Raw genomic sequence first — 13,177 nt, 5'->3', positions numbered from 1 at the left:
ACTACTTAAATGAATTTGTTTAGGATGATTCACTAATGTATTATTTCAGTATGAAAGTCCGTAGCGTGTTTATATGTATTAAAAAGAGAGAGTCAAACTTTTTTTGTCGTGGCGCGATCGAAAAAATTGAGAGAGACGGTAAGGGAAACCCCCCATTTGAAAATAAATGCTGTAGGAGAGAGGTAAAAGGAAAGGGCTGTTTTATTATGAGAGAGTCGTAAAAAAAAGGTTTTAAGTATACAACAAAACAATTTTATTAAAGGTTTAGTTGACGAAAGTATTTAACGTGGTATTTAAACTATAACGATTCTACTACAAGATATAACAATTATAAAATAACGATTTTACTACAAGAAACACTGTTACTGTCACTTTAAAGTAATATTAATCCTTTAATTTTTAACTGCCACTATTTTCTGACTGGCCCCTTTAAAGAAAAAAAAACAACAAAACTTACGTCAAAATTATAAATTAAAAAATAATATATTGTGAAACTAGTACAATTTCGTTTACTAATAATTCCGTTTTAAATACGAAAACTTTAAATTCAAACCTATAAATTTTTAACGGAAGGCTTTCCTTATTTTTGACACTTATTATAAATACTACAACCTAATTAAAAACATTCACCCATTACTTGAGCAAATTATTCAATATTTAACGACTTTTAAAACATAGTATTATGATTCCTCTTTTTTTCGTAGCTTTTCAACATGAGTGGACAGCGTGTTGGCTTCATGACACCACACCTTAATAACGCCCCAAGAATTGACTGTCATTTAAATTGAGCTCGGGGTGATTGTGGCGGGAAACTATTGCGTTGTGTCGGACGGATTTCGAAATTTAAACTTTTGTTTATTATTTAATGTTATTTAATAGCTTTAGTGACCATGACGTAATATGCTTTAAAATTTTTATAAAAATGTTAGTTTTTATGGCATGTTTTAAATCATTGAATTTGTTTCATTATTTTCCCAGTGGAATCAATCTAATATTTTTTTAAAGGTTTTTATTGCATAATGTATGCTAAAAAAACAAATAATTACTTATAAAAAATTCTTCTTTTTTCAATTAAATTTACAATAATTTTTTATTAGCTAAATACAAGTGTTAATTTATAAAATAAAAAGTTAATTTATAAAATAAAAAGTTTTGTTTTTTTATTCCCAAATTTTAATTCCCAAATTTTAGTTCCTAAAATTTAAGCACACAGATATCATGCGATTTTGTTCTATTTTTAGACATAAGACATGCCTTAAAAACGCCTTTTAATTTTTCTTTAAGGATGTTATATTGCCAAGAGGTATTACGACAATAAAATTAAACTAAAAAAAGGTGTTGATGCTAGTATTTAAACAATAAATTCATTTAAATTACAAAATTTTATTAAAAATACTTACAAAATAGACCCAACTTTAAGTTAGTTTATGGTACTTCCGTATATCGTAATGTTAATATTTTTTTAAAGATTTTTGAAAGTTTGCAATGTATAAAAAAATAACATTTTTAAAACATTAGCCAATAACTTTAGTATATTAAATCTTTAAACAATCATCTGTACTAAACATTGTGAATATACCTATCATTTTACCGTTGAGGAACGCCTATGAAACGCCTCTAATACGCCCACAACTAAAATTCTAGTTTTACGATTCGTCGGTGCTGATACATACATACATACCTCTTTTGTTCCGCCTGAGTATATTTTTGCACGGAAAATGACGATTTAGAGTAATGTAAGAAAGGTGGTCTTATCTCTTGGCAACTAGCAGCGTTAATATCAACACAGAAAACGTTTATTTTTGTACCAAATGTTGCACAATCTACGAAACCAAAAACTGTGTGTACGGAATAGGTTTTTCACGTTTATTTAATTTTAAGGTAGACCTAAACTGTTTAAAGTATGATAATATATTTATTTTAAAACTACTGGTTGAATTTTTTATTTTAGATTATTGAATTTTGCTTTTGTTTCAACATAAACTATTATTTAAATTATTTTTTGTATTTTACTCTTTTTTTGTGGTAATTAGCAACCCATACTTGTATGAGAATTTAGGTTTGATTTCCGCTACTTCGATGTTGACAGATAAATTATTAAAAAATTTGTTATTAATGTTATTTAAAATTGCTATAGTCAACTTAAGACTAGATGGGGGTAACAAACGTTACTCGATATTTAGGCAGTAAAGTTTTTTTTTTCTTCTACGTTGAGGATAAATAAATATTAATAAAAAATAATGTGAAGTGGAAACACTGAAAATGCAAATATTTGTTTTTAACAGCAAACAACTACACACAAAAAATAAGCCTTTATTTTGGCATTTAGAAGCAATATTATATGGCCAAAAGAATCATTACTAAGAGTTAAAGCTATGGCATCGGTTTAAACCATTTCGCAGCAGAATCTAAACGATATTTCTAACGGTTTTCCGAGAGCAAAACTGTCCAATAAATTGATCTCAAAATCGTCCAAAGTTTTTGAAAATAATGAAGTAAAAGAAAAGAAAATTAACTGGAAAAGGTAAATGTTGTTTAAATTTAAACCTTGCATGTAATACAGCGTTAGTTGTATTGTAATGTTGTCTAATATTCAATTTATGAAAGTGGTTTAAAACTGAATCCGGCAACCTGGTGTAGTGGTAACTTGGTAAGAACATTTGCTACACCACCATGAGGTCGTGGGTTCAAACTCCATTGATCTCATGCTGTAGCGCCTTTGAGTAAGGAGCTATAAAAGGTATGAACTCCTGCTGAGCCAGCACTTAATCAGCAGAATAATTATCAGGCAATTATAATCTATAATATCCCAAACTGCTTAAGGCAACTTGAGACTGGATAAAGATATATACAAAAAAAAAAACTAAAAAAATTTGTGTTTTTTTACCAGTTAATTTATGAAGTTAAAACCAATCTTATATAAATTTAATATTATTTAATTATCTTATAAATGTTATATTGTAAAATGTAAAGTTTCATAGTTAAGCGATCAGTAATTTAAATTCTTTTATTTTAGCAAATCGCGCACCAAATTAGTTGAGATTTTACGCCATGTTGTACTATTCGGTGCACCAGTAATGTTGTGTATGGTAATGTTTATGGTGCTATCTATTATCTACATAATACGACCCTATGGTATTACCAAAGATTTAAAAAAAAGGTAAATACAAATAAGAACGCAAAAGAAAAAGGGAGGGGCAAGATACAACGAAAAACAACGTTACAACAAAAAAATACCATTTATTCTAGACACGTTAAACATATTTGAATTGCCAGCAATTGAATATATACAAAAAAATGAACTTGTGGAATTTGTTTAAAAACAGTGTTGTTTAGTCAACCAATATAGATAAAAATAAGTGTGAAATTAAACGATGAAACCACATTTGCATAGTTAAGTGCGTTAAAGACATTAAAAAAATTAAAATTTTCTAAAATTCCATCGTTTTAAAAATTGAGAAAAACATTTTCTAACATTCCATCGTTTTAAAAATTGAGAAAAACATTTTCTAACATTCCATCGTTTTAAAAATTGAGAAAAACGAGAGAATATATTTGTTAAAAAAAGGCAAATACAAATAAGAACGCAAAGGAAAAAGGAGGGCAAGATACAAAGACAAACAACGTTACCACAAAAAAAAACTATTTATTCTAGACGGGTTGAAAATATTTGAATTGCCAGCAATTAAATATATACAAAAAAATGAACTTGTGGAATTTGTTTAAAAACAGTGTTGTTTAGTCAACCAATATAGATAAAAATAAGTGTGAAATTAAACGATGAAACCACATTTGCATAGTTAAGTGCGTTAAAGACATTAAAAAAATTAACATTTTTTAAAATTCCATCGTTTTAAAAAATAAGAGTAAATACTGTTTTAAAATATAAAATTTAAAAATAAAGGTTAAGCAAAATATGCAATACCCTATAAGGGTAGTATACATGTACTAAATATAAATATTTAACTTCATGAATATTGTTCAAATTGTTCATAAATTTGGTTAAGGCATTCTTCCACAAAATCATCCAGGTTTTGGTAATTGTATTGAAGTTCCCTTCGGCATTTAAATGTATACACTTTTAGCATAAGTTTTCTAAAATAAAAATAAAATAAGATTAATACTTACGCAAATATTTATTTTCGTTTATGCAGGGGTAAATATATGTTTTATGATTACATCATAGATAATATATTTTAAATTGTTTTTTTTTTAATGTGACGGTATGATGTCATCCATCATACGTGTAAAATATAGCGACGAATTACAGGTGCTCAGAGTTGGGTTTACGGCGCAAAACATATTTGCTTTGTAGGAAAAAAGTGCGCCGTCTCAGGCAGTGTTTCCCTACAAAGGCTTTATCCAAACATGACCAGACAGTTTTTTCTACAAAAAAAATTTACTAGTTGCTTTTGTAGGGAAACACTGCGCGGTCATGTGTGAATAAAGCGGCACTATCAACCAATGACGTAGGCACTATAGGATATCACACAAAAAAAACAACATAGAACAAATTAAACTGTATGAAAAATAAATAATTACTCGGAATTGCAGATAACTTCTATCTCCCATGCTATACTTCTATTTCCATTTAGAATATTTGTTAAAATCTCAAGTTTAAGGATTTGTTTGATTGATGCCTAAAATAAATTCACGAAAACCTTTATTTTATGTTTCTAAAGAAACTTGTTTGTACGTTTTAATATAGTCAGAAAAATTACAATAGAAATTAAAATTCTTGTTTTATAAAACCTTGCTTCTAATAGCAATATAAACACGATAAATGTAATTAATAATAAATACAAAAAATTGTTTACGATATTTAATAACATTTTGCAAAAAAATATTTGGTGTTTACTAAAAATAAAACAATTAAAAAAAATTTTCGTTAAATATTGCCAAAGTTAAAATAAATAAATTAAAATTGTGATGTAAAGTCTATTTTTAAACTTACCTTAATAAGAGGCTCTTGTAAATTTTCCTTCATTTTAAGTAATTCACTTCCGAATGCCATTTTACAAACAATTTGTTATTAAAATTAAATTTGCTTTTTGCTGCTTTAAAACAATTCAACTTTAAAAAAATTATAGCACTTGAAATATAAAGCTGGTTTATTCTGCAAAACCGCACAAAACCGCACGTTTATGAATCTTTATTTAAAACTGTTCACAGTGTTAAATAATCCGGTACTGAAGTTATTTTATATCTATTAAAAAGAAAAAGGCGAACTTTTTTGACGTAATATAATCGAAAAAAAGAGAAAATGTTATGGGACGGTAAGGGAAACCCCCTATCTCAAAATCATTTTTTGTAGGAAAGCGGCAATAAGAGAAAGGCTGTTTATTATGAGAGAGTCGTAAAAAAAAGGTTTTAAGTACAACAATGCAAGTTTTATTTAGTAAAGGTTTAGTTGACGAAAGTATTTAACGTGGTATTTAAACTATAACGATTTTACTACAAGATATAACAATTATAAAATAACAATTTTACTACAAGAAACACTGTTACTGTCACTTTAAAGTAATATTAATCCTATAATTTTTAACTGCCACTATTTTCTGACTGGCCCCTTTAAAGAAAAAAAAAACAACAAAACTTACGTCAAAATTATAAATTAAAAAATAATATATTGTGAAACTAGTTCAATTTCGTTTACTAATAATTCCGTTTTAAATACGAAAACTTTAAATTCAAACCTATAAATTTTTAACGGAAGGCTTTCCTTATTTTTGACACTTATTATAAATACTACAACCTAATTAAAAACATTCACCCATTACTTGAGCAAATTATTCAATATTTAACGACTTTTAAAACATAGTATTTTGATTTCCCCTTTTTTTCATAGCTTTTCGACATGCGTGGACAGCGTGTTGGCTTCATGACACCACACCTTAATAACGCCCCAAGAATTGACTGTCATTTAAATTGAGCCAGGGGTGATTTTGGCGGGAAAATATTGCGTTGTGTCCGTCGAATTTCGAAATTTAAACTTTTGTTTATTATTTAATGTTATTTAATAGCTTTAGTGACCATGACGTAATATGCTTTAAAATTTTTATACAAATGTTAGTTTTTATGGCATGTTTTAAATCATTGAATTTGTTTTATTATTTTCCCAGTGGAATCAATCTAATATTTTTTTAAAGGTTTTTATTGCATAAATGTATGCTAAAAAAACAAATAATTACTTATAAAAAATTCCTATTTTTTCAATTAAATTTACAATAATTTTTTATTAGCTAAATACAAGTGTTAATTAATAAAATAAAAAGTTAATTTATAAAATAAAAAGTTTTGTTTTTTTATTTCCAAATTTTAATTCCCAAATTTTAGTTCCTAAAATTTAAGCACACAGATATCATGCGATTTTGTTCTATTTTTAGACATAAGACATGCCTTAAAAACGCCTTTAATTTTACTCAAGGATGTTATATTGCCAAGAGGTATTATGACAATAAAATTAAACTAAAAAAAGGTGTTGATGCTAGTATTTAAACAATAAATTCATTTAAATTACAAAATTTTATTAAAAATACCTACAAAATAGACCCAACTTTAAGTTAGTTTATGGTACTTCCGTATATCGTAATGTTAATATTTTTTTAAAGATTTTTGAAAGTTTGCAATGTATAAAAAAATAACATTTTTAAAACATTAGCCAATAACTTTAGTATATTAAATCTTTAAACAATCATCTGTACTAAACATTGTGAATATACCTATCATTTTACCGTTGAGGAACGCCTATGAAACGCCTCTAATACGCCCACAACTAAAATTCTAGTCTTACGATTCGTCGGTGCTGATACATACATACATACCTCTTTTGTTCCGCCGGAGTATATTTTTGCACGGAAAATGACGATTTAGAGTAATGTAAGAAAGGTGGTCTTATCTCTTGGCAACTAGCAGCGTTAATATCAACACAGAAAACGTTTATTTTTGTACCAAATGTTGCACAATCTACGTAACCAAAAACTGCGTGTACGGAATAGGTTTTTCACGTTTATTTAATTTTAAGGTAGACCTAAACTGTTTAAAGTATGATAATATATTTCTTTTAAAACTATTGGTTGAATTTTCTATTTTAGATTATTGAATTTTGCTTTTGTTTCAACATAAACATATTATTATTTGAATTATTTTTTGTATTTTACCTATTTTTTGTGGTAATTAGCAACCCATACTTGTATGAGAATTGAGGTTTGATTTCCGCTACTTTAATGTTGGCAGTTAAGTTATTAAAAATTTGTAATTAATGTTATTTAAAATTGCTATAGTCAACTTAAGACTAGGTGGGGGTAACAAACGTTACCCGATATTTAGGCAGTAACGTTTTTTTTTTTCTACGTTGAGGATAAATAAATATTAATAAAAAATAATGTGAAGTGGAAACACTGAAAATGCAAATATTTGTTTTTAACAGCAAACAACTACACACAAAAAACAAGCCTTTATTTTTGCATTTAGAAGCAATATTATTGACTAAAAGAATCATTACTAAGAGTTAAAGCTATGGCATCGGTTTATACCATATCACAGCAGAATTTAAACGATATTTCTAACGGATTTCCGAGAGCAAAACTGCCCAATAAATTGATTTCAAAATCGTCAAAAGTTTTTGAAAATAATGAAGTAAAAGAAAAGAAAATTAACTGGAAAAGGTAAATGTTGTTTAAATTTAAACTTTGCATGTAATACAGCGTTGGTTAAATTGTAATGTTGTCTAATATTCAATTTATGAAGTTAGTTTAAAACTGAATCCGGCAGCGTGGTGTAGTGGTAAGAACACTTGCTACACCACCATGAGGTCGTGGGTTCAATCCCCACTGATCTCATGCTGTAGCGCCCTTGAGTAAGGTGCTATAAATGGTATGAACTCCTGCTGAGCCAGCACTTAATCAGCAGTTTAATTACAGGGCAATTATAATCAATAATATCCCAAACTGCCACAGGCAACTTGAGACTGGGTCGGAGTAACTGATGTTACTCTATGTTTAAGTCGCGCATTCGAAAGATATATAGAAAAAAGAATAAAGATATATAGAAAAAAAAAACTAAAATATTTGTGTTTTTTTACCAGTTAATTTATAAAGTCAAAAACTAATCTAATATAAGTTTAATATTATTTAATTAACTTATCTATGTTATATTGTAAAATATAAAGTTTTATAGTTAAGCGATCAGTTATTAAAATTCTTTGTTTTTTTTAGCAAATCACGCACCAAATTAGTGGAGATTTTACGCCATGTTATACTGTTTGGTGCACCAGTAATGTTGTGTATGGTAATGTTAATGGTGCTGTCTATTATCTACATAATACGACCCTATGCTATCACCAAAGATTTTACACAGACTAATTGTCGCATCAAGAAAACCAGGATTTTAAAAAATGTTCACGGAAGTTGTAGTGCTGGAACTGATGCATTTGAGCCATGTGTACAAGTATGTTATACTCTTTCCTATTTAAAACTTCTCTAGATTAGTAAGTTTTTACACACTTATGATTTTGGGCAATTATATTTCATATTATTTTAAACTGCCAGAGACAACTCGAGACAAAGTTCGGGTAACTGATGTTACTTTATGTTTGGGTTTTGAAGTCGACCTTTCAAAGAATAAATAATTTATATAAAAAAAGGTTATTAGGAAATTTTACATACAGTTTTTAGTACAAAACTTTGCACCCTATTATAAGACCTTTAACAAAATGTGCAATTTGCTTTTAAAAGAAAATGACTTCTTAACTTTTTAATAGATTTTAGTCACCTACTCCACTGGAAATATAAATAATTTTAAGGAAGGAATTCTAATGGAAAATGAACAGGCTCTGATTAACTGTAACAAGGTAATGTAGTTTAAAGTTTACCATTTATAAATATGGCAGAAAATAAATAAATGACTTATATAAGTGTTGTAGTCTTTTAACAGATAATTTTAATATGATTAACAACATAAAAAATTCCGGTGTAAATTTAAAGACATTTTATTGTTTTTTGTTTTACAAAATATTCAGTGTTCTTATACTTTTGGAGCACATGGTATGTTTCATTCTTCTGAGATGGAATGTAATGGATGGAATGAAGACTTTGATCCCTCAATTTGTGTGGAAAACTTCTTGAAGAGGTGAGATTTTTGTTCTTTATTTTATGTTAGTTTTTTTTTTGTTGTTTAATTTAAGTGCAAGCCTTTGGATTAATAATTAGGCAAAAATATGTTAAATGTTATGAAGCTTAGGGGACAATTTAAACAATATAAGTATGTATACATGTTTAATTTAAAGGCTTTTAAAATAAAACTGTCATTTGTGGTGTGCCAGTAAATTATTGCAGGAATATTAGTTGGGAGTTTTGACATATTTAGACAATTACAATCCCAACTGTAGGCCAAGCTATGGAATGGCATTTTTAAAATGATTTTTTAAGGGTGTTTCAAATTTGTTTTCAAAATGTTTATAAAATGGTGTTCTTAAATTTGGTTTAATTTTAATTTTGGTTTAGTTATGATTGAACGCAAATAACTGTAGAAAATACAATGTTGCCTTAACTTCATTTATTTTTAACTTAATTTTTTATATTCACTTTAGACAAGGAAACATAAACTCCACTTTTCCATGTTTCTTTAACCAAGCAAATCAAGATGAAGTTATAAGGAATTTAGTGTTGGATATTAACTCAGTTATCCACTCTATTATGTGGCCCATGTTATGTTTTGTATTGTATGGTTGTTCTTATATGTTTGTCACTTACGAGAAGAAGAAAAATAGGTATTTTAAATAACAATTAAATTTGTATTTTTTGGTAATATAGACTTCATAAATCTAAACCTAAAGTAGTCACTTAAAGATAGAAAAAATTTTGCTTTTGTACTTTTATTTAAAGGATGCTAATAAAAAGACTTAATCAATTACATTTAAACAATATTAACCCAAAACTATATGTTATTTTAACAGAACAAAAAAAAGTAATTTACCAATTTATTTTTGTTTTAGTTTATTATCGAAAACACAGAAGATGAAAGAACAACCGAAAGAACGATCTGATATTTATTTTATGTACAGTAACGAATACAAGAGAAGAAGATTTAGTCAAAGTTTAGGATTAAGATCATCAGCAGAAGGAAGACTTTCAACTACAAGTATGTAATTAAGTTGAAATTTTTTTTAACTTGGCTGTTAATGCAAGAAAAAAGAGACCACTACATTATACCTATGCATAGTATTTGATTGCTAATTTTCATTCGTTTATAGTATGTATATATATAAAACAAAAGCACTTTTTCGAAGCAATCCAACTATGAACTGTTTGGTGTAATTAGTATATAAGTAATTGAATGGTAAAAACTATTATTTGGCCTTACTTTACACCAAACTGCTATATTTAAACTAACTTAAAACCTAATTAAAATCTGAATGACTTACAAGATGCAACAACAAATAGAATATGTTTGCTTTAAACAAATATTTTACTGTTGTTGTTAGGTCAACTGGGTCAGTTTAATAAGCTAGGGGTTGATACAAAAAGAATGAGTTTAAGTTTGCCAAGTGTTCGAAACTTAACTTTTGACGAAGATTTGTCGAAGATTTCAATCGCCATTGATGATACATTAGAAAGTATGTTGTATTTATATTAAAAAAACTTTATGCATATTTTTTAAACTCCTGTATTGATTCATTCTTTATGGAGTAGACATAGTATTTTTTGCATTTTACAAAATTATTATACTTAATGATATATGTTTTTTTAAGCAGTTTAAATATAAATTTATAAGTCTATATTAAGTTGAAAGCCAGCCCCACAGTCAGCATTTATTTTGTTGTAATATGGTTACAACTCTCAACTAATATTTGCTTATAATAATTTACTGGCACACCACAAACACCAGTTATATTTATTTTGTAGGCCCACAAATTTGACATATATATTTATATACATAGCCCGCTAAGTTTTATTCTATAAAAATTTGCTTGGAGTTATTTAAAAGTAATTTTTTTTTATTTATTTCAGCAAATACGAATGATGAGTTTACCGATATGCGCCATCTTGACCTTGCCATATCGGAACAAAATGTCGACGAACTTTCAGAAAATTTTAATCATTTTTCATCTTCGTTGAGAAGAAAATCAAACACGAACAAAAACACTGGGTTAGTAGGTTGTAGTGGGCTAAAGGCTTAACATATTTGGAATAAAAATCGGTATAAGTAAAGAGTGTTTATAAACATTATGTTTGTAAGTTAATCTGATTTGTTTTAAATTTTTGGTTTAACCCATTTTTAGTTAGATATTATAACAATTTAAAATATAATTTGGCAACTTAAAATAGTCACCAACCAACATGTTTTCAATTGTTTTTTAAGTCCTATTATATTAATTTATTTTGTCTATTAGATGTTTAGCAACATGACATTGGTTAAAAATAACAATTCATATATATTCACATTTGTAAAAAGATAACTTATATTTTAACATTTTACTAATTTTAAACTTTAAAGTTGGGGATCAAATGCTTACAACACCCTCCCTGCTAACCTCGAGTCAATCCCTGAAAGTCAACCCCCCTTTAAATCACCCCCTGTTGCCATAGATACCATCTCCATAACAACCAGTACCATGGTTTCAGAGCAGGAGATTGATTTTTATTACAAATTGCTGACTCAGCAAAATAAGAAGTTATCCATGAGATTGAATGCTAAATCTGAGACCACCGTTTGAGTTTTAAATATCATTTTGGAATTCTAAAAAGATGGAAGCAGTGGGATTCGAATCCACGACCCCTTGTGGCGAAGTGCCCTTACAACATGCTGCCTGTTGGGTTAAGGGTTAACTATAATACTGTTTTTTAATTTTAATATTTCTTATTATTTTATATTCTTATAAATATTTATTAGTGTATACACTGTAGCTATAGGGTACTAAATCTTTTACCTAATTCTTTGCACATTTCTTTTTTTAAATATTGCCACTGTCTATTATTTTATCTTATATATTTACACAATTACATTTCCACTTTACATTTATCGTTAGATCCTTATTTTATACAATATATAACTTGCTATAGTTAAAGTACTAAACTTTAATATAAAATATAGTAAGGAATTAAATATAAGTTTCTAAAACAGAGAAAATATAAAATTTGTTTTAAAAATAATCGTTAAAAAAAAAATTATGAAAGAGGTTTGTATTGTAAGTAATTAGTCATCGACAACGGAAGATCGAGTTTTTCTACGTCATCATTATTATGTAGTTGTTCCTTGATGACGTCACGACAAATATCTTGCAACGAAGTTAACTTTGATACAGGGAGAATAGAAAGTTCTCTTGTGACGCTATAAACATCAACTATGACGTAGAGAGGCAAATTGAGAGGTATGTGGCTGAGTGTTGGCCCCATATCTTCCCCGTTTATAATTAAATGTAAGTTACATTTGTTTTTACGGGTCGGTCGAAGGGTTATTCCTATTCTACTTTGGCATAAAACTGCTTGTCCCACATTGGGAAATCTCCGGTCATCGTGGCCGAAATTTAAGCGCCTTCTCCCCGCGTATAATAACTGTTCGCTGCCGATGTATTGGTTACGAAATTTAAGTACTTTTTCGATGTCGCAAAGATCGGTTGATTGCCCCTCGATTTTGTTATGAAATTTAGTGATCGCCAGCGCCCACGTGCGGTTGTCCTCTGTCATGTCTGGTATGATCATCTCAGGAAGTGACGTCAGGGTGTTGGGGTCAATCTGAGTGACCCCTATCCTCACGTGACCTGACCATCCTTTTTCGGTTGACGAAATACGAATCGGGAATAATTGGTTGGGTAAAAGAGGGCATTCGCTGTAACGAAAATTTTAACTATTGTTAAATTTAAAAAATGTAATTTTTCTAAGGTTAATGTCATAGCAAGTAAAACTTATTTTCTGCGCAATAAAAGCAGTCTAATAATATACTAAAGTTTTAAAACTTATGACACGATATTTTACCTGAAACAAATTGCATCTGCGAACCCCGTAACCCTTGTAGCTTTTGTTTTTGTTTTGTTAAACTCGATATTTGTTCCACAATTTTCATGGAATCGAAGTTTTCCTGTAGTTCCTAAATGCTCCCATGGCACAACAGTGTTAAAATCCATTTTTAAAAAAGTAACCAAGTATGTTTAAAGAATAATATATTGCTTAAGACTCTA

The 13,177-nt window shown here is 28.3% G+C and overlaps 2 protein-coding genes across 2 annotated transcripts; one reads left to right on the top strand and one right to left on the bottom strand.

Annotated features, from left to right (window-relative positions):
• The first annotated feature begins 7,436 nt into the window (after nt 1–7,436).
• LOC145755291 (uncharacterized) lies at nt 7,437–12,015 on the top strand. Its single transcript, XM_082571518.1, has 9 exons — nt 7,437–7,667; nt 8,217–8,448; nt 8,762–8,851; nt 9,020–9,129; nt 9,590–9,769; nt 9,995–10,140; nt 10,484–10,615; nt 11,010–11,148; nt 11,497–12,015. The coding sequence occupies exons 1-9, from the start codon at nt 7,519–7,521 to the stop codon at nt 11,714–11,716; spliced, it is 1,398 nt and encodes a 465-aa protein (XP_082427644.1). The 5' UTR covers nt 7,437–7,518; the 3' UTR covers nt 11,717–12,015.
• Nucleotides 12,016–12,167: 152 nt separating this feature from the next.
• On the bottom strand, nt 12,168–13,123 carry LOC145755275 (neuralized-like protein 2). Its single transcript, XM_082571500.1, has 2 exons — nt 12,975–13,123; nt 12,168–12,828 (listed from the first exon to the last, which is right to left on the bottom strand). The coding sequence occupies exons 1-2, from the start codon at nt 13,121–13,123 to the stop codon at nt 12,168–12,170; spliced, it is 810 nt and encodes a 269-aa protein (XP_082427626.1).
• Between the last annotated feature and the right edge of the window lie 54 nt (nt 13,124–13,177).

This window comes from Corella eumyota, chromosome 6, assembly GCF_963082875.1.
Source record: "Corella eumyota chromosome 6, kaCorEumy4.1, whole genome shotgun sequence".
Lineage (NCBI taxonomy): Eukaryota > Metazoa > Chordata > Ascidiacea > Phlebobranchia > Corellidae > Corella > Corella eumyota.
Note: the sequence above shows the minus strand (reverse complement) of the source record. Positions and strands in the feature narration are given on the sequence as shown.

Bases quoted from the DNA above. Each gene is read 5' to 3' on its own strand.
- LOC145755291 (XM_082571518.1), top strand. From the start codon at position 7,519: ATGGCATCGGTTTATACCATATCACAGCAGAATTTAAACGATATTTCT. The intron at 8,852-9,019 runs GTAATGTAGTTT...CAAAATATTCAG, and splicing joins CTCTGATTAACTGTAACAAG to TGTTCTTATACTTTTGGAGC. The intron at 9,130-9,589 runs GTGAGATTTTTG...TATTCACTTTAG, and splicing joins GTGGAAAACTTCTTGAAGAG to ACAAGGAAACATAAACTCCA.
- LOC145755275 (XM_082571500.1), bottom strand. From the start codon at position 13,123: ATGGATTTTAACACTGTTGTGCCATGGGAGCATTTAGGAACTACAGGA. The intron at 12,829-12,974 runs GTAAAATATCGT...TTTTCGTTACAG, and splicing joins GCAGATGCAATTTGTTTCAG to CGAATGCCCTCTTTTACCCA.